The sequence below is a fragment of the Daucus carota genome, chromosome 4 (assembly GCF_001625215.2).
Source record: "Daucus carota subsp. sativus chromosome 4, DH1 v3.0, whole genome shotgun sequence".
NCBI classification, from domain to species: Eukaryota; Viridiplantae; Streptophyta; class Magnoliopsida; order Apiales; family Apiaceae; genus Daucus; species Daucus carota.
The window spans coordinates 32,067,638-32,093,466 of record NC_030384.2 but is presented as its reverse complement, the minus strand read 5'-3'; the positions used below and the strand labels follow the sequence as shown (position 1 = coordinate 32,093,466).

The following is a 25,829-nucleotide window of genomic DNA, read 5'->3' as shown; positions in this document are numbered from 1 at the left end:
GTTCTTTGGAAGAGAGTCTCTGCAATCTGAAGAGCGTAGCTGCAGGGTTGTTTGTTTACCAAAGATTATATGTATTCAGTTAGCTAGCTACTTATATTAGGTGGTAGTCAGAGAAGACAACTTTAAATTATTATTGCCGGCTAAACGCATCTTAGGGCTAAGATTCAGCAGTCCTGGACTAAACTAAACGATGTGAAGCAAACAAATCAATGATACATATACTAAGAAACAAACTACATCAACAAAGAAATCATCTATACAAGTAAAAAACAAGATTTTAATGTCCAATATATGAATCTTAAATAACAAGTATACAAATCTTAAAAGTACAATAATGAAACAATTTAAGCAACCCGAAATGAAATGTGCACTTTCACTCATATATAAATCTTATAAGTTTGTATTTATCTAGATTTCTGCCACTCCATGTCCTTTGTTCACTTGAATCTGCCCTCTACAGTTTCCAGTATATACCAAATTTATGCAGAATGCCAGAAAGTACTCCCCAGAATGTGATTTCAGCAAATATTACATATAACAGTGTCCCTACTTTCTCCGAGTTCCACACATCGATGAAAACATGGTCAAGAATCCAAGATATCTGAAGTCATATGAATAACATGTTTTCAGAAATAAGGTTATGACATTTCAGAAATCAGAAATATATTTTCACTTTATGTAAATGACTCTTGCATGATTAGGATGTGTTACTGTGGACTTACTAGGTTGTTGTCTGGCTTTTCATAGAACCATCCCTTTACAAATCCTGCTAAGATTCCTTGCGCTCCCAGCACAAACACCAGCATTGCATTCATTCCTATCCATTCTAGGAACAAGAATGGAGCACGTATTCCCCAAACATCAATCTGTTTTTTCATTAACCATTTAATTAGAAGCGCAATTCTAGTTCGGTTTTGATTTTGCGTACTTGTATCTGTTAGCTGTGACTGTAAAGAGAGTGCAGCAGTGGCTATAACAACACAGAGTATTATGTATGTACCAGCATGTAGAAGGCAGAAAATAGAATTCCAGCAACACCGGCTGTGAAACAAACGTAGCTGAAGCTGTAGAGTTGCTTGTTTATAGGAATAGCTGCACCATCAGGGGTTAGGATTAGTATGTATATAGGTTTTTGATTTTATCTTGAATTCTTTCCACAATTTTAATGTTTTTTTTCTGCAGTTTCTCAAGACCGAAAAAATTTGCAGAAACACTATGCAATGACTTTAGAACATGTTCATGGTTTTCAAATTTTTTCACTATATATAAAAAGTGTGTGAATTATAAAATACTGAATTGGAAGCTTACCATCGGTAAAATGAAGTATGATGGCAAGAACAAGTAATCCCAACCCTGTCAATACCCACTGTTTTAGCCTCTCAGCGTGCCCCTGCAAGACACCATTATCCCATTGCCATTCTTAAATTCTGCATTATAAATTTCACTAGTAAAAAAATTAGATATGTAACAAGTGAGTATATCTTACCTTGAAATGAATTAATATGTGGCCATAATGGATGCCAATGGTGCCGGAGAGGATAGCTGAAATTGTACTATGACAGGAAAAGAAAGATAGATAATTAAACAGGTGAAAATTTAAACTTGTACATCAGTCCTTTTCATTATTTATAACAAACCTCAACAGTCCTTCTGGTTCAAATGGACCAAGGCACCAAGTAGGAGCATCATCTCGAAGAGCACCAGCACTTGGTGAACTGAGAGTGCAAGCCTAAAATAGTTCAAGCATGTGTCACTGCACTACCTTAGACAAATACCACTAAAAACACTATTTGTAATTTAATTTTAGAAAATTATCATTCGAGTCCAATTGAAATCTTGTATCCTATCCACTGATGTGGAGCGGTGTTGTTGTTCATCTGTAGGCTGGTCTTCACCAACCTTTAAACGTATCCAAACAGGCCCGGTGTATATATGATTAATTCCCCAGACTTGACGATCAACATATCCAACTGCATTGCATGCTGGTCCTAAACTCCCCCTCATACCACATCTTACCTAAAGAATGAAATATAATTTAGTGTTAGACTGTTAGTTAAGTATTATAGTCGACAGCAACAAAAAGAAAAAAGAGCAGCAAACTGAATAAGCTGCCATATCTCCAGATACAGTTGTCTCTGCATTACCGTGACTTTACTTTCAGGTCCATTGTAAGTCCAATCTGGCACATATAATGTATATGTTGTGACCATGTAAACAAGAAATGCTACAAGTCCACCACACCTGGTATAATGGATACAGCACCAAATTGCATGAATGTAAATAAACTTTCTTTTGGCATAGTTCATATTCTGCCTGTGGGCAACAAGAAACGCAAATAATAAGAGTAATATTTCTCTTGCTTACCATTGCCATCTGTATGCTTTGAAAATGGCCAAATGACCTGGATTTAAGATTGTAGGTCTGAGCTTGACAGTCAGAGCTTCTATGAGAGCTATAACCATGTATACAAATGCTATTCTCTGCTTAATTTATAGGACAAAAGATACAATTGGATTAGCAGTATAGGGATTAGTTAGAGCATCCTTGATGGCATAGTAAAATTATATAAAAATTCCGAAATGATAATTAAGTGTATTTTGGAAACGAATATATTACCTGAAGGATGCCAAACCAACGGATCTTCTTCATGTCAACTCCATAAACCAACTCATAGGGGGTATGTGAGTATCCTCCTGCAGTTTGCATTGTTAGGTTTTATAACTCTAAGTCGAATTCTCTCAACTGAATTGCTTATATTAAATATTGAAACAGTGACTGTCACTAAAGTGCATGCAGATATAGGACTTCTGAGTGACATTATTTTCTGACATGACACAAGAAGTTGACGTTCCCTTGTCTAATATATGCTGAAGATCAGTGATAATAATCTTACTAATAAGGTTGGAATAATTTCTAATAAAAGGAATGACTAGTGACAAGTGAGATTCACCTTGCAGAAGAATTCCCCAAAACATGAGCTTAATGGTCCTTACAAATATCCTTTTGATTGCAACCCTCATCTTTGGAACCCTCTGCACATCAGAATCCATTTTTCTTATGATGCATGGTGATTATACAAGTACATATATGAGTTATGATATGATCATATGGAAAATAAATTTTAGTATTAGGATAATCTTTAATCACCTTGAGGGCAAGGGCAATTGCAAGTCCCACAATGAAAAGGAAAAAAGGCATGACGAAGTCTGCCAAAGTGCAACCGTTCCATGGTGCATGATCTATACGTGGATATACACCTCCAGCGTCATCTACCAAAATCATCAACTAAACACACATACAGAAGATATCCATTAGTTATGTTAACCAAAATATGAGATCATCATGGTGTGCATGTCAGCACGTGTACTTACCACTATAGCAAGGCCTCTAAAGGCATCCAAAGACGCAATCCTTTTGTTCTTTGGTTTGTTAGTTATGGAGGCTGTTTGTTGATCATCATCTTTTAGTTTGATTGAGGGCATATGTTCTGGTGCCACCCTCTGCTCCATCTGTTTATCATGCTCCGTGCTTTGGTCTTTCTTGACCTCATTGAAATATTCATCATAAGTTCCTTCGTTACCTGAGTATCCAAATCCTTCTTCCACCTTCTTAGGATCCTCCATTGTCATACCAATGCCTGATCAACCTAATATGCTTAATCTTGCCCCTCAAGACAATTATCTACTTGTTATTTAGTCTTGCAATATATATACTGTACATCATATATATGTGCATTAGTTATTGATTTCTCTAACAAGGTTCAATAAGAATATAGGGCTGATAGAAAAGGCCGGCCTGCTTTATCATTGACTTGGATATTATATATTATAGGCTTATAAGCAAGTGAAAATCAATAAGTATTCAATTTCCACAATAATATATCACAATGCATCAGTGCATATTTAGAACAATTGTGGTTGCATAGAGCTCAGAGCTAAAGTACATTTGTCCATGTAGAATCCATGGCAGCACAAAGAACAATTAATAACTACAATGTGGATATATGTTAGACGAGTGCTAGAGAGAGTGCAGTCCTATAAGTTTAACTATTTCTAAACTCTTTTGTGTAGCAAGTGCCTATCTTATACATTTGTCCTGATCTATTTGTTCTTGCTTCGAACTTTGTGTTACTAGAACTGTCATGATCCATTTGTTCTTACGTTCCTCTAACTACTGGACTTTTGTTTATAAACAAGCTCGAGAGCAATACATTATGCATGTTACTGTCTTGGTTCCTTGTCTATAATTTATCTGCAGGCATCCAGCACAGTTCCAACTATACAAGTTTAGAAATAATAAAACGTACTAAAGTTCACAAGTGATCTTGTAAGTTTCTGCAGTATATAAACATGCAGCCTATCCATAGCCAAGCTAAGATTGAAAAACGAGGCACTAATTTTCTCAAAACTAGCACAAGATTCAACATTCAGAATGTTAAAACATCCAGTAACTTAAAAGCAAACATATTGTCATGTTGGCTAAATTTTCAGAGGATTGATTATCAATCTCAATTCAAGACTGGCAACAAAGAATCTTCATTTAATACTTTTGGCCGGCCTGCATAAGTCTAACATTACTAATACAGGCACCAGCGTATTTTCTGAATTTTCAGTAGCCTTCTCTAATCATTATGTATCTTCACAATAAGTTTTGGAATAATAATAATAAGCATGATGACAAAAACAAAAATAATGATCTTATTATTTGTATATATCACTCTCTTGACAAACCTGGCAATTTATTTATGGATATGTCATAATTATACAAAATTTACCAAATAATCTATGTCACTTTCTCTATACCAATTGGATGGTTGTGCTTTGGACCAGATTCAGTACCGTCGAAGGTTCAAACTGGTTGTACTTGTATTAGTACATTCTAAAAAATTTAATGTTGTTTCTAACACCACACTTATATTTCTTAAAAGTTCTCCAGAAACTACAGTATGTACCTTCACAATCCTTGCCCCATCCTTCTCTTCAGTATTTGTCATATATTTTTGAAACACTTGTGAGCTTCCTTTTCTTGCATAATCTTCCTGCTGCCACAATAACAAACTAAACCTAAATTTGAGATTGATTATGTCTCAGGGATTACTATACTAATAGCCAAAACTAAATAAAAGAAACATGAAGATGGGCAATAGCAATGGCGGATGTGCTTCTGCTTGGCAAGAGAAAATAAGCTTAGGATTTCACGTTGTCAAGGGCCGTTGGTTCACAATCTTCGCCACAAGCTTGATCATGTCTGTGAACGGTTCAAGCTTCATGTTCGGTCTCTACTCCAATGACATTAAATCCTCTCTAGGCTACGACCAAACAACCTTAAATCTTGTCAGCTTCTTTAAAGACTTAGGTGGAAACCTTGGAATAATCTCCGGCCTAATCAATGAATTCACACCCCCGTGGATTCTCCTAGTCATTGGTGCCGTCATGAACTTCACTGGCTATTTCATGATCTGGCTTGCAGTCACTGGCCACACAGCTAAACCCCAGGTCTGGCAGCTGTGTTTATACATATGGATCGGAGCTGATTCACAAGCTTTTGCAAGCACCGGTTCCCTCATTACAACCGTCAAGAATTTCCCTGAGAGCCGAGGCATTGTACTAGGCCTTTTCAAGGGCTACATAGGCTTAAGCGGTGCAATTATCACACAAATTTATCATGCCATGTACGGGAGTGACACAAAATCCGTTATATTACTTATTGCTTGGCTGCCGGCTCTGGTTTCAATCCTCTTTCTACCAACTTTCCGAATCATAAAAGTTGCTCGAGACAAAAATGAGGCCAATATTTTCTTTAATCTATTGTACATTTCACTTGGTTTAGCTGGATTCCTCATGGTCATGATTATATTCCAGAAGAGAGTTGCCTTCAGTAGGCTTGAATATGGCGGGGCAACCATTTGTGTTCTCATTCTTCTCTTTGCTCCACTCAATTTCGTTGTCAGAGAAGAGTTGAGCCAGTGGAAAACTAAGAAGCAATTGTTAACTAATCCTTCAAACCAGTTACAAGTATTTACCGAAAAACCATCTTCAACAGACAAGCCTGCTGGCCCGGTGTCACAACAGGAGCTCTTGCCAGAATCGGCTAATGCAGAAGCTGGGAACAGCCCTGAAAAACCATTTTCTTCAATAATCAAGGCATTCAAGTCACCGCAAAGAGGCGAGGATTTCACAATATTGCAAGGAATTTGTAGCATTGACATGTTACTTTTATTTGTTGCCACGTGTTGTGGCATGGGGGGTACATTGACTGCAATTGACAATTTAGGCCAAATTGGTCAGTCCTCAGGCTACTCAGCTAAAAGCATCACAACATTCGTGTCACTCGTCAGCATATGGAACTATCTAGGACGCGTCTCTGCAGGTTTTTCATCAGAAATGTTGTTAAAAAAATACAATTTCCCGCGCCCCCTGATGCTCACATTGGTGCTTCTCTTAACTTGTATTGGCCATCTCCTTATCGCCTTTGCTGTCCCGAATTCTCTCTACATTTCTTCCGTGCTCATTGGATTCTGCTTCGGAGCACAAAATCCATTAGTCTTCGCAATAATATCTGAACTATTCGGGCTTAAATACTACTCCACTTTGTTCCAAATCGGGGCCTTGGCGAGCCCCGTGGGGGCCTATGTTTTAAATGTGAAAATGGCGGGCCATATTTACGACAGCGAGGCAATCAGACAGCTGGCTGCTAAACAGCTTGTTCGGCAAGCAGGAAAGGAGTTGACATGCTCGGGTGAAGTGTGTTATAGATTCACGTTCATTGTAATAGCGGCAGTGACATTGTTTGGGAGTGTGGTTTCGTATGTTTTGGTGATCAGAACAAGAAGTTTTTACAAAGGGGATGTGTACAAGAAATTTAAAGAGGAGTCTTGTACAGGAGAAGTGGTTTCAGAAAGGAAAAGTTAGTTTGAGAAATTTGTTAAGGTCACTTTTATGTTTACCGTAAGAATGTAACCCCCACGGGGTGTCAGCAATGGTTGGACAGCGCTTAACGCTTGCTGTCTTGAGGTCACAAGTTCGATTTCCTGGGCACTTCGGGAGTAGATGGGCTACCATACTCGAGGGTATTAGTGTGCTAATAGCGTAATCGGATTAGTCAAGCTGGCCCCGATCCCGGTTTAAAAAAAATAAAATGTATGCTTCATTACTTGTCACCCTGCAGCTTGAAATTTGAATATTATCACCATAGATTATGGCTTGAAATGTGTTTCAGTTTTCATAGCACAAAATGCATAAGCAAGCATATCAATAGCACGTGGATCAGGAGCTTAGCAATTGTCACTGAACTGTTTTGATAATTTTAATTTATTAATGATTTATGAATAATTTAAAAATGTTATAATTGATAAAAAAATCGATTTATGAATAATTTATGACTTATAAATATTTTTTATGACAAAAAGTTTGAAAATTAAGTCACTGAAAAAATATTCCAAAATTTTAAATCAGTTTATTGCTTATTTTTAATTTAAATCCTGCTTATGACTTGTTGGACAAATGGGTATTTTCGAGTTTCAGAAGCTTGGGTTGGTATATCTATAAAATCTTGAGGCTTCTATTGTACCTATATTTTAATTTACTATTTGGAATTTAGTTTTTTTAATAAAAACTAGTTGATAGCCCGTGCCAAGCACGGGTTGAAATAAAATCTTAAAATTTGTTATTTATTGGAAGAATAATGTCTTTTTTAATTACATTATTATATTTTTATTATACCTATTTAAATTTTGTTTTTAAATGATATTTAAATTATTGTTATTTAATATAAGACTTTCTATATATTAAAATTTGATCATATTTTAAATTTATTTCATAATAATATGGGTCATTGTTATGGAGTCCACAAAATAAGAGTATTGTTGTCCAAAATTATTTAAAAATACTCTACTCGTTTCAATTTTAATTTTTTTAGTCTACAATATTTGTAAACATCTGACAGTTTACATGTTATGTTTTACAATATAATCATTGCAATCAAAAGATAAAAACAATTATATTATAAATCACTAAACATTATATATGTTCTAAAATATAACTCACAAGTAGAATAATGATTTGATATCAAATATCTTGACGTATGTCTAGAGTTTCGATTCTTTTATTATATGTTGCAATATGGATAATGACTTCATTTTCTTTGAGTTTCTATTTGTCAAGTCAGTGTTGCCACCGCCTTATTCGTCCTTACCGCAATCTTCTGAAAAACACTAACTGATAATAATTATTATTATTAAAAAATAAATGACCAAGTTTTTTTGGTACTTTGGTATCAATATCGAATCTTGTTTGTTTTAATTCTGAAATATGATTGAAATTTTATAGATTTGTTTCGTAAATTAAATTGTATGAGTTTTAAAAATTAAAACGAATATTTGACGTATGTCTAGAGTTTCTGTTCTTTTATTATATTTGGCATATGAACAATGACTTCATTTTTTTAAGTTTCCATTTGTCAAGTCAGTGTTGTCACCGCCTTATTCGTCTTTATCGCAATCTTCTAAAAAGCACTGAATGATAATAATAATTATTATTAAAAAATAAATGACCAAGTTTTTTGGTACTTTGGTATCAATATCGAATCTTGTTTATTTTAATTCTGATATATGATAGAAGTTTTATAGATTTGTTTCGTAATTTAAAGTGTATGAGTTTTAAAAATTAAAACGAATATTTGACGTATGTCCAGAATTTCAGTTCTTTTATTATATGTTGCAATATGGATAATGACTTCATTTTGTTTGAGTTTCCATTTGTCAAGTCAGTGTTGCCACCGCCTTATTCGTCTTTATCGCAATCTTCTGAAAAACACTAACTGATAATAATTATTATTATTAAAAAATAAATGACCAAGTTTTTTTGGTACTTTGGTATCAATATCGAATCTTGTTTATTTTAATTCTGAAATATGATTGAAATTTTATAGATTTGTTTCGTAAATTAAATTGTATGAGTTTTAAAAATTAAAACGAATATTTGACGCAAGTCTAGAGTTTCGGTTTTTTTATTATATGTGGCATATGTACAATGACTTCATTTTTTTAAGTTTCCATTTGTCAAGTCGGTGTTACCACCGCCTTATTCGTCTTTATCGCAATCTTCTAAAAAGCACTGAATGATAATAATAATTATTATTAAAAAATAAATGACCAAGTTTGACGAACAGCTTTGATTGGATCCGATCTGGTAGAGCGTAGCGCTTATCGTTTAACAGGTACGTAGCCTTTTTGGTACTTTGGTATCAATATCGAATCTTGTTTATTTTAATTCTGATATAGGATAGAAGTTTTATAGATTTGTTTCGTAATTTAAAGTGTATGAGTTTTAAAAATTAAAACGAATAATTTCGTTGACATTATTATTCTATTGATAGAAGTTTTATAGATTTGTTTCGTAATTTAAAGTGTATGAGTTTTAAAAATTAAAACGAATAATTTCGTTGACATTATTATTGAATGATAATAATAATAATTATTAAAAAATATATGACCAAATTTTTTGGTACTTTGGTATCAATATTGAATCTTGTTTATTTTAATTCTGAAATACGATAGAAGTTTTATAGATTTGCTCTGTAAATTAAAGTGCATGAGTTTTAAAAATTAAAACGAATATTTGACGTATGTCTAGAGTTTTTGTTCTTTTATTATATGTTGCAATATGGACAATGACTTATTTTTTTAACTTTTCATCAAGTCAGTGTTACCACCGCCTTATTCGTCTTTATCTCAATCTTCTGAAAAACATTGAATGATAATAATTATTATTATTAAAAAATATATGACCAATTTTTTTGTTACTTTGGTATCAATACTGAATCTTGTTTATATTAATTCTGAAATACGATAGAAGTTTTATAAATTTTTTTCGTAAATTAAATTGTATGAGTTTTAAAAATTAAAACGAATAATTTCGTTGACATTATTATTCTATTGATAGGATATTATATTAATATCAATATGAACTCCTTATTTATTTGAACTCTGAAGCATGATAAAAGATTTCTAGAGTTGTTATGTATATTAAATTATTTGAGTTTTAAAAAATTAAAACAAATAATTTTGTTGGTAACATATTTTTATTAATAAGATAATTGTTATAATACAAAATCCTGTCAAATATAGAAGTTTTTTGATAATAGATAATAATTGTTAAATAAAAATTAATATGATGATAGCCAATTTTTGATATGATTTTTATAGAACTGTTACATAAGTTAAATTGTTAGCGATTTTACTGTGCGAATAGGATAAATGTTATATTACAAAACCCTAAACACAATAGAAGTTTTTTATAGTAGTATAATAATCTTAACCAATATTGAAAATTTTATTAATAAAATTCGAATCAATATAGAAGTCTTTTCATAATTGTATAATAATAATTATAAAATCCTAAAAATGTATAATAATAAGTATAAAATCCTAATAATATGAAAATCTTTTCATAATTATATAATGATTGTTGTTATTAAATAAAAAATTTATATTACATTATCCTAATCAATATTGAAGTTTTTAATAATAAAATTCTAATCAATACAGAAGTCTTTCACTGTCCTAATAAATATTGAGGTCTTTAATAATAAAATTATATTCAATATAAAAGTCTTTTGATAATAATATAACAATGACTATAAAATCCTAATCAATATGAAAGTGACCAAATTTTGGTACTTTTGGTACCGATGTTCCACCGAAAAGTGGTTTCGCTTATTAATAAAGGGTATTGATGTCAACTTGTTGTACCTATTTTTATAAAGTGAACGTATTCTTTTAACCAAGTTAATGATGTGGCAAATAGGAATATTTTAAATAGAATGGACGAATATACATTTTATTGAAAACAAAATAATTTGTTTTCCAAATTTCGTTTATATAAAGGATAAAAATTATTCAGGATAAGACCTAGTCTAGCTGGCATAAACCTATGTACTAATATACTAATATTTAATTATTTAACTATTTTAGTAAAGGATAGAACTGTAATATATTTTCCATGTATGTTGAGTAAAAAAATTACTCAAATTGTGTTTTTATCCATTATTGGAAATTTAAATTTTGGATACGATAATCAGATTTCAAATCTTCTCAATAAACATGAAAAAGAAAAAGCGGATTGAAGCAAGAGCAAATCTTAACAACTTGGATAGGCTTTACGATTACTACTTTTTAAAAAAAAATGCTCAAAAATTCCCAATTTAATCCAACAAAAATCTGATTCCATATATTATCGGCAATTCCTTTTAATAAAAAAATTTCGAGAATTAAGTTATTGACGGAAAACGTTTAAAGAGGTAAAAATGTAATCATTTGGATCCATTAACATCTCCCAGTCCTTAGCCCCTCTCTCTCTCATATACATACAAAACACACACATACATGTTTTTTCTCGCCGATCAACTCGCTTGCATTTCGCCGATCGATCATCTCCGTCGTCGCTAAATTCACCGCCGGTACAATTTTCTCAACACGTATTTGTATTTATATGCAGATTTCTTGTGTCGAATTTTTATTAAATCTGTGTTTTGTAATTGTTATTGATATGTGAACACTTGCTGGTACTTATCAGGTGAGATGATTCCTTGATTTATTCTCAAGTGTTGCTAGAAGATTAGATTTTTAGGGTTTGTTTGTTTCGGAATTATGTTTAATAAGATTATAAAGCGTGGGCAACAAAAGGTTTCGAAATCTGATGGTAATCGGCATCCTGGTTCTGTTTCGACGCCTGATGTTGTGGTGAATCATGCCTCGAGAGGCGGTGTTCAGCCTAATTCGGAGCCTCAGCAGACGGCTGGGGGTTCGGTTGCGGCGGCAACTGCACCGCCTTTGCCTGGGAACATCGAGACACTCCCTATGTTTAAGGATGTTCCGGCAGGGGAAAGGCAGGGTTTGTTTTTGCGGAAAGTGCAAGTTTGTTATTTCCAGTTTGAGTTTGCGGATATGATGAAGATGGTGAGGGAGAAGGAAATTAAGAGGCAGTCGCTTGTGGAGCTTATTGATTTTGTGCAGGCGGGTTCGATTAAGATAACTGAGAGTAATCAGGAGGAAATGGTGCGGATGATTTCTGTTAATATATTTAGGTCGTTACCGCCTGCAGCACATGAGAATACAGGGTCTGAGAATTTGGAGCCGGAGGAGGATGAGCCCTTTCTTGAGCCTTCATGGCCACACTTGCAGCTTGTTTATGAGTTGCTTTTGCGGTACATTGTGTCTGGGGACACGGATACTAAGATTGCCAAACGGTACATTGATCATTCCTTTGTGCTGAAATTGCTTGATTTATTTGACTCGGAGGATCCGCGGGAGAGGGAATATCTGAAGACTATTCTCCATCGTATATATGGAAAGTTCATGGTGCACCGCCCATTTATTAGGAAAGGAATCAATAACATATTCTATCGATTTATATATGAGACTGAGAGACACAGTGGTATTGGCGAGCTATTGGAGATTCTTGGAAGCATAATTAATGGGTTTGCCCTGCCTATGAAAGAGGAGCATAAGTTATTTCTTGTCCGGGCACTCATACCCCTTCACAAACCTAAGACTGTTGGCTTCTATCATCAGCAGCTCGCTTATTGCATAACTCAGTTTGTTGAAAAGGACTACAAATTGGCAGAAACTGTTATTAGGGGTTTGTTGAAGTACTGGCCAGTCACTAATTGTCAAAAAGAAATTCTTTTCCTTAACGAGCTTGAGGAAGTTCTAGAAGCAACACAAGCAGCTGAATTCCAACGTTGCATGGTTTTACTCTTCAAACAGCTACGCCGCTGCCTAACAAGCCCCAACTTCCAGGTGTGTGAAACTTTAAAGTCAAGGGTCTATGATCTATAATTTTTGTATGTTATAGAAGACCTGCCAATTAAACCTTGCTACTTTACTTCTTTTCTTTATGTGCTTCATAGTATATTTGAACAGCTTTGCTCTTTATGAAATTTTTTATGTCCTATGCTCATGCTGCCGTAGCATTTCTATGGATTTTAGTCATGGTTGACGTGTCTATGTTTTTTTTCCACATTCATGACATCAGTATCACGGGCTTTCTATACCGCTATAATGTAGTAATTGAAGGTATGTTAAATAACCTTTTATGTTATGTCATAAGCTGGTATATGTCTGGTATGGAGCTTTATTTCACTTCTTGTTTTTTTCGCCTTTTGCTTTGTTCATGGGTCTTATTTCTTTAGATGTTTTTTTGCTGAGATTATGTTCTTATGTGGAGATTCTGCTTAGGTGTTCTCTAGAGATTCGGGATATAGCTGATGAATATTATACTTGTTCAGTGGAAAAAAACTTATCCTTTATCTGTTTATGTTTTTGTCGATTTTTCTTAGTTCATCATTTCTGATGTGCTGTTAGTAGATACTCATTTCCGAACTAAAAAAGGAATAAGGGGGTAAAAATGTAGTGCATGTTTTTGAATATTCTGCATTAAATTGTATTACATACCCTGAGTTGGATTAGTAATATGGTCACATGAGGTTGCTTTAGTTTGGTCTTTTGGGATGAATGATGAGGTTTCTGCTTTTGTCTTCTCAAAATGTTGCTTGAAATTCGTAAAGGATTGTACGGACTACTGTATAGCTAGCATATGTCATTTTCGCAATTTATTTTAATTTTTTCTTTGTCATTTTTGTCACACTTTATGTTCACTGTAAAGTTTATAATGATCAAATCTTACTTAACTACTATGGTGGTTATGCGAATTAGATTTAGTTTAATTAGTATATTACTTTTTTAGCATGGTCTACTCTACTCTTGTTACTGTTCAGATGATTCATTTTATTTTTTCTTATTTAGAGTAAAGATACTTCTTCTATTTGATCATTTTTATGCATACTGAGTTGAAAAAAGACATAGCCAGATATGTTATTTTTGTGAGACTGTTTTATGAGTTATTTTTTTTACCCCAATATGAGTGAAGAAGTCAAATAGGCATTTAACAAGGAATAGAGGAAATATTTAATAACCATTAATAGTCATAGTCACTTCATGACAAAGCTTATTTAACCTGCAGAAAAAATCTATGATATTTCTGTTCAGTTGAGTATAAACTTTTGATATGAAACTCAAGGAGTTAATAATTAGCAAATTAAGACCTGGCCTCTGATCTGATGGGAAGCCACCATCGGAATTTGACTTCATTGCAGTAACACTTGCCAGTGTAATCTCATTGTTGCTCTGTTTATGCATGTATTTTGGTCAAACGACCCTGACAAATTTCTCCCCATATGATTTAAAGTCCGACCCCTTTTGTACTGTTATCCTGATGCATATTATATAATATGGTCTCTTATTTTTTCACTTGAATTCGTACTGGTAGTTTATTTCATTGCAGTAGATTCCAACGGAAATTTGCTTTTTACTAAATCTAGTGGGTGACGTCTCTGCAAATAATGATTATGAATGAGTAGGCCCTAGGACTATTTGTTTCCATTTAAGTTCGTATTGTATACTTTTGTATTCAGACACCCTTTCATGCCAGATAGCGAGCAATCACTCAGCTCAGTAAGACCATACAGAAGGCCTAACCAGAGTTCTTTAAATTTCTTTACCTTTAGTTAAGTGTTTTATATTCCACTTTATGGAGAGACGTATATTCTATTTTGCACTAATATGCATTTGTACGTGTCGAGTTTGGACCTTCAGAATCAGATAAATAACAATTGCAATATTTTCAGCACCGCTTTAGTAGTTTTTGAGCTAAATATTTTATTATTATAAGGTTAGAATGAAGGTTACTGAACAATAGAAAATTAATAATGGAAGATTTGATTACCAGTAGTTTTCCTTGGTCTATGGTCTTTAAAGTTATAATGGCTTTAGTATTAGTTGATAATCATATTAACTGAATCATATTGAAGTCATCTATAACATTTAAATTATTAATTAATCATTTTTTTTCTGTGAGATAATGTCGATAGTCATAAAATCGGATAATAATGGCTCTAGTATTATTTCAGTGTTATCATATTAACTGAATCATATTGAACTCATCTATATTCTATAACATTTAAATTATTAATGTTTTAGGCTTTAGTCATTTTTTTTTCCTGTGAGATAATGTCTCTAGTCATAAAATCGGATAGTAACTTGCTATGTCCACCAAGTAAAATATATTTATGGATTGGCAGTGCTGTTGGGGATGGGAGGGGGAGTTGTATTTGGACGAAGTATATATGGCCAGGTTGCTACATATCTGATAATTTTAAATAGAGTATCTTTTTGCATTGAATCTATATGTCAATTATGCTTCTGGTTCCTCTTTTTTTGTAAACCTACAATCTGAAAGTTGTAATAGCAAAGCCCCTTTCCCTTGCAGGTTGCAGAACGAACTCTCTTTTTGTGGAATAATGAGCACATTGTCGCCCTAATTTCACAAAATCGTAATGTAATCTTGCCAATCATATTTGAGGCACTTGAAAGGAATATCAAGTCCCATTGGAATCAAGCAATCAATGGGCTAACAGTAAATGTTCGAAAGCTGTTTTTGGAAATGGATGCTGAGCTTTTTGAGGAATGTGAAAAGCAGTTTGCGGAGAAAGAGGCTAGGGCTGCGGAGTTGGAAGAGATGCGGGAACAGACGTGGCAGAGATTGGCTGCTGCAGCTGATCAAGGAGTCTGATTGGAGGATATAGCAAAGGTGTTTATCAGGAAGAAAAGAAAAACATACACAAAAATTACCCTCTCACTAGATGAGATGCACCTTGTCCTAAATTGGAGGATGCATGATCCTCTAAAAGACCACAGATGGAAGCAAATGCTTTCATCTCCTTGTCTGAGTTATTATAAATTGTTTACCTAACTATTCAGGTCAACTTTTGGCAGGCAGTGAAGATACATCAGAATTGATTCACTGGTCTAACTGAGATGTTGTAGTAGTTCTACATTTGGTTTCTTTTCATAGAAAAAGTATGGATTTATTTTGTACTGTAGAGCAGATTTTACTGTTAGCATTGGTCCTTTGGATGGCAGTTCTAGGTGGGTTTGGGTAAAAAGTATAGCAAGTTTTTTTGTAATCTTTAATTGATTTGTGCACCAGGTACATAAACATTTGAAAATGCGACAGGTTTATGTGAACATGACCAGACACCACCTTCTGAAAGTTGCCCTTTTGAATTGTTTGGCATACAAAAACGTGGTGGTTGGAATATATAGTAAGAATTATTAAGGTGACGTTTGATTCATGATTAATGAGTCGGTTAATGGGAATCGGTATCTCAATTCATGTGTTGGCGTTTGGATGACGTGGAATGGAAATCTCAGTCCCATTTGGAGGGTAAATTATTTCTTATATTTCACATTCTCCTCTTTTTCATTCTCAGTTTCGATTAATGAGTCGGTTAATGGGAATCGGTATCTCAAGTGTTGGTGTTTGGATGACATGGAATGGAAATCTTAGTCCCATTTGGAGGGTAAATTATTTCTTATATATCATGTTCTCCTCTCTTTCATTCTCATTTTCGATTCATGTTACGATTCATGATTCAAACGCCTCGTACATTATACGCAAAAAGATCTCAAGTCATCAGCATCCCTAAAGAAGTAATCAGCTTCCCTAAGGAAGAGTTCGGAAATCAGTTCGAGGGACGTGGGCTTTTTGCAGAGGTCTGTTCAGACTAACAAGAGGTTGTTTGTCGGGGCTTAAGACCCGAAATCATAGCATAGTAATGTCCTAAATAACACGGTTGAGAAAGATGACACCAAATACCAGTTTTTGATGTCGTATAATCTAACGTTTTCAATTTTCGGAGAAAATGTTAGGTCGTGTAGCGTTTTGCTCTTTTGCTCTTTTAACCCAGCAAAATGTTACACGAAGTAGCGTTCTATTTTTTTAACCCCGTAGAACGCTACACTATATAACGTTTTGTTCTTTTAACCCCAACAAAATGTTACAGGAAGTAACGTTTTACCTTTTAAATGTAGGACGATGTGGTGTGTTGATTATTAATTCAAAATCCTACACAATCCGGCATGAATAAATGACACTGGGTATCATTTTTTGAATCGTGATATTTCAGAGATTAATTTCTAAAATTATGTTAATGAGGGCCAACTTAAACGGGCTAACCTCGGCCTCAAGGTACAGGTTAAGGTGTATTTAATACACCTGTTTTGGTTTGACAGTTATACTAAAATTACTTTTCATTTGTTTGTTCAAACTCTACTAATTCTTTTTTTTTTCACCGCCTTTCAACACTTTGATGTTTATTTTCCTAATTTTTATAGTCTTACTTATTTTTATAGAAAAACATGTAGATTAAAAGATTTATTTTAATATAATAAATGAAATGTGATTTATTAAATTTCTATAAGTGAAATTATGGTTGGAGTTTAATTTATATATATTTTTGTAACTTAAATGTTACAGTTTTATGTGGGTTGAATTTATTTTTACAAGTGTTTTGAAATTATTATTATTTTGAGGAATAATGTTTTATAAAAACATCATTGATATTGAGATCAATTGGAGTCAATTGTTACTTTAGTGGCCTTCACTCCTCGCTTTTGTTCAATTATAAATAACTGCTTCACTTTGATGGAGATTTGTAGCATCATTCAAGTAAATACAGATTGAGATTGTAGAAAGTTGAGCTGTATAGCTTATTATTACTTACAATTTTTTTGACTTAGAGCGGGGTGATGTGTATTGAATTTGGAGTTCGATGATGTTAGATTTAATGTTAAGTCGGGATGTTACATCAATCATGCAAATTCATCTGTAACTTTTGTTAATTTTTTTGGTATTAATTTTACCGTAGCAGCATGTCTCTAAGCCAGTAAGCCAGAGTAAAATGTTGCCAAAGCCAGTTTCTGGGAGCTTTCAGTAACTCTATTCTGGCGATTATGTACAATTATGATAATACATTTACAGCTACTCATCTTTTCTTTTTTTTGTCACATACAGCTACTCATCCTTGAATCCAATATATTTTGTCCATTTAATTTACTGTATTATGTGACCTATAATGTGTATTACTACATGTAATCTTTCATTTGTATTATCGGAACGAATTTTCTATGGTGTGCCCAAGGGCACACAATAGTCACTAACTTCCATGTGAATACTAGCTTTTGATTGGTGGATATGTAATAAATGTTAATAGCCCCCCTGCATTCACACCACTTCCACCAATCAAAATAGGCCATTTTCATGAAAGTTTGTGCTTATTGTGTGCCCTTGGGCACACATTAGAAAGACCGTTATCGGAATTGTCTATTTTCATGTGATTGGCTTTGAGCACTCTCGGGATTAAGTTGTTTCTAACGAAACATCATGACATACACAAGAATATGAGGCATGAGGCCGACGTTAATAATGCTCCAAACTTTATTAGTACTAGTATATAATTTTAGAGCTGTGAGCCTGTGACGGTTCGGAAAATAAAATCATATTGACCTCTCTTTAATAATGCACGCAGCATCTTGCCTCTTGAAACTAATTTTAGAAGATATTTGAAATAATTTGAGTTGTAAGACGAGTGAGTTTTTTTTAATTAGTTTAAACTCACCGTCATATATTAATCATTTAATATTTCAGAATATATAAGTGGAAATAAAAACAGTTTCAATAAAAAGAATTATTTAATATTATTCTCTGAAAGTAATACCATCACCACCCTACTCTCTGCTTTGTTTTGAACCATTAGAGTCAATGTAATTGCCTATTTTACGGTTGAATGATATATCACGGACCTCCAAAATCTTTTAGGTCATTTTTTCCCACATACTTCATTTTCATGTTTAAATTAACTGAATTCAAATCTCAGCCAGTTCGAGATTCAATGTATTCATTGAAATATTATTTCTTCTAAAACATCAAAATATTGAAAGTTATTTCAATATATATATATATATATATATATATATATATATATATATATATATAATACTCCCGGCTTCCCGTGATTGTTTACGTTCACTGTTTGCACGTATCTTGAGACTCCTATAAAATATAGTTTGATAATTTTTTTAAAAATTTTTCTTTTTTTAAATAAAAGTTTAAACATCAAAATATTATTTAGAGAAAAAATTTTTAAAAAATATAATATGAAACTATACTTTAAATGAGTGTAGAAAAACGTGTAGAAAGTAACGAAAAGAAATTAGGGGGCAGAGAGAGTACAATCAAATTTTGATCATTTTAATTATTGAAAAATAAAACTAGTTAATTAAAAATGAAATGAATTTCGACCCACGTCTCAACCTTTCTCGTAAATATCATCCCCGCGCAGGTGTGGCTCTATTCGTGTACCACAAAGTTCGAGTTGCGATCAAGTGGAATTCACTTTCACGAATCCACAATTTGTCGATATCCATGCAGCAAAGAATAGAGACAACCAAGTCTCTACTAAAATCCGTACATTCCCAAGCCCTAATCATTGTCTCTGATAAAACAGATCACATGTAATACAAAGCGGCGTGAATTTGGGGTCATACACCAATTAACAAGTGAATAATATTGTATTTTTATTATGCAATGAGCTAGACTGCACATGCAACCGTTTAGCTAGCTTCATAATTCGTCGCCTTAAAAATAATTAGTAGCACACCTAAATAATCAAAATCCAGTTCCACACTACCTAAACCAATCATTAATCTCGCAAAACCAAGTCATTACTAATAAAATAGAGACAGGAGTGTAACAAACTAACTAAACAGGGAAGAAAGTCTCGAAGTATAATGATTTAATAATAGAGGAGAGTAGAGTAAGTGGGCGGGCGAGCTCGAGATAGGCGCTGGTGCCAGCCTTGCTCTCCAATCTACTACTAAGAATCGTTGGCATAAAGTAACCGCTTTGCTTCTAAGCCAACTGATTCCTGCTCGTTTCCACAGCTCCTCCATATACTCCCAGATAATAATAAAAAGTTAAAAACTCAGGCTACTAAATTACGTGACATCGATGATGAGTCCGTTTGGCCGAATTTATGATTTATAACTTAACATGATTTTTAACTTGACGTAATTTAGATGATAAATCAGGAGTCTAGAATATTTGTTTGTGTGATTTTGAATCATTAATGACTTATCAGTATCCTAAAATTTTAAAAAACTAAGTTACTCAAAAAATACTTTAAATTAACTTCTGATCTTCGGTCAGTTTCTGTTTTTTTTTTTAATTTTAAACCGATTTCTAACTTATTACACAAACGTGCATTTCTCAATTTAAAATAAAAATACCTAAAATCCAAAGTTTAAGCCGAGACAAACAGGCTCGATATGACATTATTAAAGATCTTTCACAATTAGATAACTACTAAGAGATGTTATGAGGTTGTTAAGGTATACAATCGAAAAAGTTACTATGAAAATTTGTAATCTTGTATAGTTAGTTAACAAAATTGTGAAGGAAGTCGTGAATCACAATGTATAATTACAGCTTAGTAAGTAGCTAGCAAATGGAGATGGAGAATGCAAGATACCTAACTGTATAACTAAAAGCAGCTACTTTGATCTGTTGTACAGGTAAAGAAAACCAATTAAAAATATCTTTGGTACATTCCTTTTCTACACAAGTGTATAGGTATAACTGAAACAAAAAGCAACACTTGCTCCGCATACATTCACGGGGGCGGCAATTTTTTTCTTTATCTTGCTGTTGTTTAACGTACAACGCACATCTTTCTGTTTCTCTATATATCTTAAGCTTTAACGTCCGCTATTTCTCCTTCCTTTCTCCATCTTCCATCACTTTTTTACTTGTATTATGGGCTCCGAAGAGTATTACAATATGATGATGATCAAAGGAAAGCGCAGCAAGCGTCAGAGGCAGCTGCTCGCGGCCTCCTCCTCCGCGCTTGCCTTGACCATGGCCGCCTCCTCCTCTTCCACCTCCTCGTCTGATCAGCAATTCAATAACAATATTTGTGTTATGAATTGCGACGACGACAAAAACACGACACAAGTCGAACAAGACACGGCTAATTGTTTGATTCTTTTAGCACAAGGCGGCCAATCCCCCCAAAATCTCCCTACAACCACGACCGCAGTCAAAGATTCATCAATGTACCAATGCAAAACTTGCGACCGAAGCTTCCCCTCTTTCCAAGCTCTCGGAGGCCATAGAGCAAGTCACAAGAGGCCGAAACCCGGATCCACCACCGATCCAGCTTTAATCAATCACCACGAATCATCATCATCAATGTTCAATCATGACACCAACAATACTTACACTACAAACACAACTCTCTCGCTTCAAATATCACCGAGCAGACCCGACTCGTGCAGTGTCAAAATCAGTAACACTACTAAATCCTCATCCAAAGTTCACGAGTGCTCGATATGTGGCGCGGAATTCACTTCGGGTCAAGCCTTGGGCGGTCACATGAGGCGGCACAGGTCGAGCCTGCTGCCCCGTGCGAGTCCTAATCACGAGTCCGATAATGAACCGAAGAAGCCAGCCGCGGCGAACGTGTTCTCGTTGGACCTGAATCTACCGGCGCCAGAAGATATGGATCAACCCATTGAAAGTAAATTCCCTTTCGCTATGAATGAACAAGTTATCGTCTTCTCACCATCTGCTTTGGTCGATTGCCATCTTTAATCCATTTGCAAAAATTGCATGTTACATATTCTTATTATTCATATTAGTAGCGTAGGTTTTTAGTCACATTCTTATAGAATTAACAATTTATTCACCGGCGAGCGAGATAAAGCCGTATGCTGGGATTTGTCATTCATTAAACACTGTACACAATTCATTCTATAATTAATTCTTTTTATTTAATCTGGTATATATGATTATTTCTTTCTTTTAGTTGGTATATACATAATTATAGTTGTGCTGATGCTGATCATGTAGTTGTATAACATTAAGCTATATACCTTTTTAACTGTCCTGTTAATCATAGGACTGGATTATAATTTTAATTGATATCAAATATATTTTGTTATTAGATTTATGTATTTCACTATTTCAGAATTCTAGTGTCTGTCATTGCTATATACAGATTGCTACTGACACTAGTAATTTTGTTATTATGCGTTTGTGCGACAATATCGATAGGGTTTACAGCTAAATTAGGATAGTTTCATCTGACAAGAGACGAGAATTTAGGAATTGTTATCAGTCACTAATGAAAATGGAAATAGGAATATCAGTTTTATCTTGTGTTAATTTAAAGATGGAACAATTTAAGACTCATCAATTGAAAGCTTATTATCTCCACTACCTACTGTAATAAATTATTTCCAGCCTATTACAATTTCTAATCATCCTCAAATGCTATATACCTCAAAATTGTTATTAATATTTTTTTTTCCAAATCTCAGATGACATTACATAATTAGTTTTAGTTACAGTAATAATACTGGGTACTTCTATATCCACATAAATCATGCATCCAACAAAAATCAATTATGTCCTGGTGTTTAAATCCATTTTCAATGTCATCAACAATCAAACGTTCCCTTATGTTGTGTTTGGTTGGAAAAAATAGAATGAAATTAGTAAAAATACTTGAAACCAATAGAGATAGGAAGAAAATTTTTGAAAAAATTTGAGAGAGCGTAAAGTTGATACGATGAGATTTGAGAAGAAATTGAGGATAGGAGAGAATGAAGCATTCCATCTAAAATTGAAGGTGTGATATCTAGCACACGATGTAGGGAATGGAATAGAAGACCGAATGAAATTTCTTAACAATTGTCCATAATATAATTTATTATTCATTACATTTCTTTCGGAATCATTCACCTCAACCAAACAAAACATTAGCATTTACAGGATAGCGCAATGTAATGTAACATGTACATGTGTATCTGTATATATATAGTTGGAAAATTAGAAGACAAGGAAGGTGGTTGATGAAAGTGGGAACTGGGTTGGCATCACCGCCACTGTTCACCCTCCAACCAAAAGAAATGAAATTCCCCTTGTGTATCTCACAAGAAAGCAAGCTAAACATATGTCATTAATTTGCCCCAGAATATTAAGGACACAGGTGCATGTAAGAGCTGCCTGCTAGGTGTGAATTCCCTTTATTAGAGGATATATATATATTAATAAATAAAATTAATTGATGATTCCACCTGTATACTGCATGTTCTTTACACGATGAAGCAACACGTTTGCTACATGCCTCAACACTCCAACTATATGCCTTCGGTCAGTCACTACGAAAGCGAATAATTAATTAATATATTTACATTTTTAATAGGCTTTTGCTAGTTGCTAGCTATAAAGTGACATCTAATATCATTGTGTATACTTTTATTATAAGTACGTAGCAGTTCGTGATTTAGCACGTAATTACACACAGAATCGCCGGTGCATCAGTACATACCAATGCAGCTAGCATTGCTAATGCAATTGTCGACGGTTCTCTCGTGTTACACATTTGCTCATGGAGTAAACTGCGCTGTCAAGAGGTTCAAAATGTTTGGCATGACCTTTTGATTAACGACTTGGACAAGTGTATAATTATTTTACCAACAAAAACACATTATTACACGAGAGTGTAATTAATTATATATATATATATATATATATACTCCTAAAAAAAAAATTATATATATATATATAGGCTCATGATCAAATAGAAACCACTCTTAAAATAAAAACTAGAAACCAATACAAGTTAGTGATATTCTCAATACAATTTAGTGATATTCTCTTTAGGATTTAGTGATCTGTGTTGTAAGAATTAGTGAAAAGTTGCAGAAACCGCCCAGAATCTTCATATATGTTCCAAAAACTGCTCAAATCTCCAGATCTGTTCACGTTTTCGATTCAGATGGTGGTGACGGTGGTGGAGATGGTGGAGGTGAAGGTGGAGATGGAGGAAGGATGATTGTAGCGAAGGTGTGGGCGGCTTGAAGTAGGGGGTTGGAGCGTTGCCGGAATAGTGGTGGCTCCGCCGCGTTTTGAAGTTGAGCCGAGGTGGAGAAAGAAGTATGGGGGCTGAGGGAGGTTGAAGCAGCGACCAAGATGGGGTTGGTGAAGATGGAGTGGAGATTGTGTTGTTAGAGAAATAATGGAGGTAGAGGTGGAGATGAAGGTGGCGGGCGGCATAGAGGTGGTGGTGGTTATGGAGGAGGTGACGACGGATGTGGTGGTTGTGGCGGATGTGGAGGTGGGGTTGGTGAAGATGGAGGTGGAGATGGGGTTGTTTAAGAATTTAGTGATATTTGCTTTAGGATTTAGTAATATTTCAACTTGGTTTTTAGTTTCTAGAATAAGGAGGTTTCTATTGGAGTATGACTCTATATATATATATACTTTTGACATATTTGTTCATTTTAATATTATTAGGAGTATTTATCTTATCTCTTCTTTACAGAAATCAGTTTTATAAATAAAAAATATATATTTTTAATTATTTTTACTAAATTATGAATATGAACCATCTCGGTCATATTTATTTCGAAAAAAATAATATATTTTTTCTTGTTTTTCCCTATTTTAAAAATTAGATTTTGTATGCAGAATGTTTATTTACATCCGACAAATTGAACTATAAATGATGTGAATACATAAATATAAATTATATATCAAACCCCAGTTATGGGTTTACCTGTCCAGATACCCCTCAACAAATAATTCGATTTTCAAGTGACATATTTGGAGTCACTTTTACCATATCTTCACGCCCTTGAAAATGCCGTGAAATATATTTTTAATTGTTCAACCAAACACTAGCTATGAATTTACCCCTCAACAAATAATTCGATTTTCAAGTGACATATTTGGAGTCATTTTTACCATATCTTCACGCCCTTGAAAATGCCGTGAAATATATTTTTAATTGTTCAACCAAACACTAGCTATGAATTTACTAATTCCAGATACCACTCAACCAAACAACTCTCCAACAGGATAAATGTAGAGATGAGGATTTCTATTTGACTTCCTAAAATTATTTGTGGTAAGAAAGAAAAATCCTTTTAGAAAGAAAAGACCCAAGGATCTGAATGGATGCCTCGTATCAGCAGCAGCATACAATGACAATACCAGTAGCAATCCCATCCCAAGTCCCCACAGGGTTTCTGACACAGGTTACGTTGAAACTATCAGCCCCACACGAGTTTTGTCAAGAAGTGATGAGAATAGCAACAAAAAAGTACTGTATGATAAGGTGTTTTCAAAAATATCAAAGTTGGTCATTCTCTTTTCTTAAAAATTACTACCGGATAATTATAATTCATATATATCTCATATGCGATCTCAATTATAATTATTATAACAGAAAAAACAACTGCTATCAATTTATGTTACAATCTGATATATAATTCTGGCCGTAATTTTAAAAATAAATTTAAAAATGTAGATAATTTTATATATTTTTTTCAAAATATACGTTTTCAAAAAAGTTGTTTTAGAAGTTAATTATACCTATTACATGTACTTTAAATACAGTATAATCAATTTGTATTTTAGAATTTTTTTTAATATATTGGATATGATTTTCCAAATACCAAGAGTCTCAGAGAATTTTTCAAAATATTGATAAACTTTATTCTCTCAGCCAAAAGGCCCAAAACAATAGTGGTCATGCTTTGTCAAAAAGAATATACCATGAAAATGAAAATAAGATATCACTATAAATACATAAATTAAAATTTGCAGAGATAATCTTAAAAATTTATCCCCCCCCCCCCCCCCCCCCCCCCCCACCCCCCACCCCCACCCCCCACACACAAATGACTCTCCCTCATCTTAATGATCATTGGGGTAATTTCATACATAGTAATAAATTTAAATAATTATATATTGTTCATTTATCCATATTTATTATATTGCGTATTTTATTAATATAGATAGATAGATGATATGAAAGTAAATTTAAAAACAACTACTTTTAAAATATTGTTAAACCATATATCG

The 25,829-nt window shown here is 33.7% G+C and overlaps 4 protein-coding genes across 4 annotated transcripts; 3 read left to right on the top strand and 1 right to left on the bottom strand.

Moving 5' to 3' along the window:
* Window positions 1–249: 249 nt before the first annotated feature.
* LOC108217247 (uncharacterized) lies at window positions 250–3,948 on the bottom strand. The gene is made up of 13 exons (XM_064092142.1): window positions 3,372–3,948; window positions 3,148–3,285; window positions 2,951–3,032; window positions 2,617–2,693; window positions 2,365–2,480; window positions 2,145–2,241; window positions 1,900–2,016; window positions 1,638–1,729; window positions 1,487–1,553; window positions 1,309–1,390; window positions 1,001–1,092; window positions 723–866; window positions 250–601 (listed from the first exon to the last, which is right to left on the bottom strand). Exons 1-13 carry the CDS (start codon window positions 3,627–3,629, stop codon window positions 455–457), a joined length of 1,509 nt encoding a protein of 502 aa, XP_063948212.1. The 5' UTR covers window positions 3,630–3,948; the 3' UTR covers window positions 250–454.
* A 964-nt stretch (window positions 3,949–4,912) lies between these two features.
* LOC108217246 (protein NUCLEAR FUSION DEFECTIVE 4) lies at window positions 4,913–7,180 on the top strand. The gene has a single exon (XM_017390083.2). The coding sequence runs from the start codon at window positions 5,130–5,132 to the stop codon at window positions 6,909–6,911; it is 1,782 nt and encodes a 593-aa protein (XP_017245572.2). The 5' UTR covers window positions 4,913–5,129; the 3' UTR covers window positions 6,912–7,180.
* A 4,142-nt stretch (window positions 7,181–11,322) lies between these two features.
* LOC108192492 (serine/threonine protein phosphatase 2A 57 kDa regulatory subunit B' beta isoform) lies at window positions 11,323–16,086 on the top strand. The gene is made up of 3 exons (XM_017373250.2): window positions 11,323–11,457; window positions 11,574–12,799; window positions 15,327–16,086. Exons 2-3 carry the CDS (start codon window positions 11,648–11,650, stop codon window positions 15,627–15,629), a joined length of 1,455 nt encoding a protein of 484 aa, XP_017228739.1. The 5' UTR covers window positions 11,323–11,457; window positions 11,574–11,647; the 3' UTR covers window positions 15,630–16,086.
* Window positions 16,087–20,544: 4,458 nt separating this feature from the next.
* Window positions 20,545–21,748, top strand: LOC108192285 (zinc finger protein ZAT5). The gene has a single exon (XM_017373249.2). The coding sequence runs from the start codon at window positions 20,712–20,714 to the stop codon at window positions 21,546–21,548; it is 837 nt and encodes a 278-aa protein (XP_017228738.1). The 5' UTR covers window positions 20,545–20,711; the 3' UTR covers window positions 21,549–21,748.
* The last annotated feature ends 4,081 nt before the right edge of the window (window positions 21,749–25,829 follow it).

Coding starts and splice junctions, on each gene's coding strand:
- LOC108217247 (XM_064092142.1), bottom strand. CDS start 3,629: ATGACAATGGAGGATCCTAAGAAGGTGGAAGAAGGATTTGGATACTCA. Junction 2,694..2,950: donor TTGGGGAATTCTTCTGCAAG/GTGAATCTCACT, acceptor TGCAAACTGCAG/GAGGATACTCACATACCCCC. Junction 1,554..1,637: donor GAACCAGAAGGACTGTTGAG/GTTTGTTATAAA, acceptor TTCCTGTCATAG/TACAATTTCAGCTATCCTCT.
- LOC108192492 (XM_017373250.2), top strand. CDS start 11,648: ATGTTTAATAAGATTATAAAGCGTGGGCAACAAAAGGTTTCGAAATCT. Junction 12,800..15,326: donor TAACAAGCCCCAACTTCCAG/GTGTGTGAAACT, acceptor TTTCCCTTGCAG/GTTGCAGAACGAACTCTCTT.
- LOC108217246 (XM_017390083.2), top strand. CDS start 5,130: ATGAAGATGGGCAATAGCAATGGCGGATGTGCTTCTGCTTGGCAAGAG.
- LOC108192285 (XM_017373249.2), top strand. CDS start 20,712: ATGGGCTCCGAAGAGTATTACAATATGATGATGATCAAAGGAAAGCGC.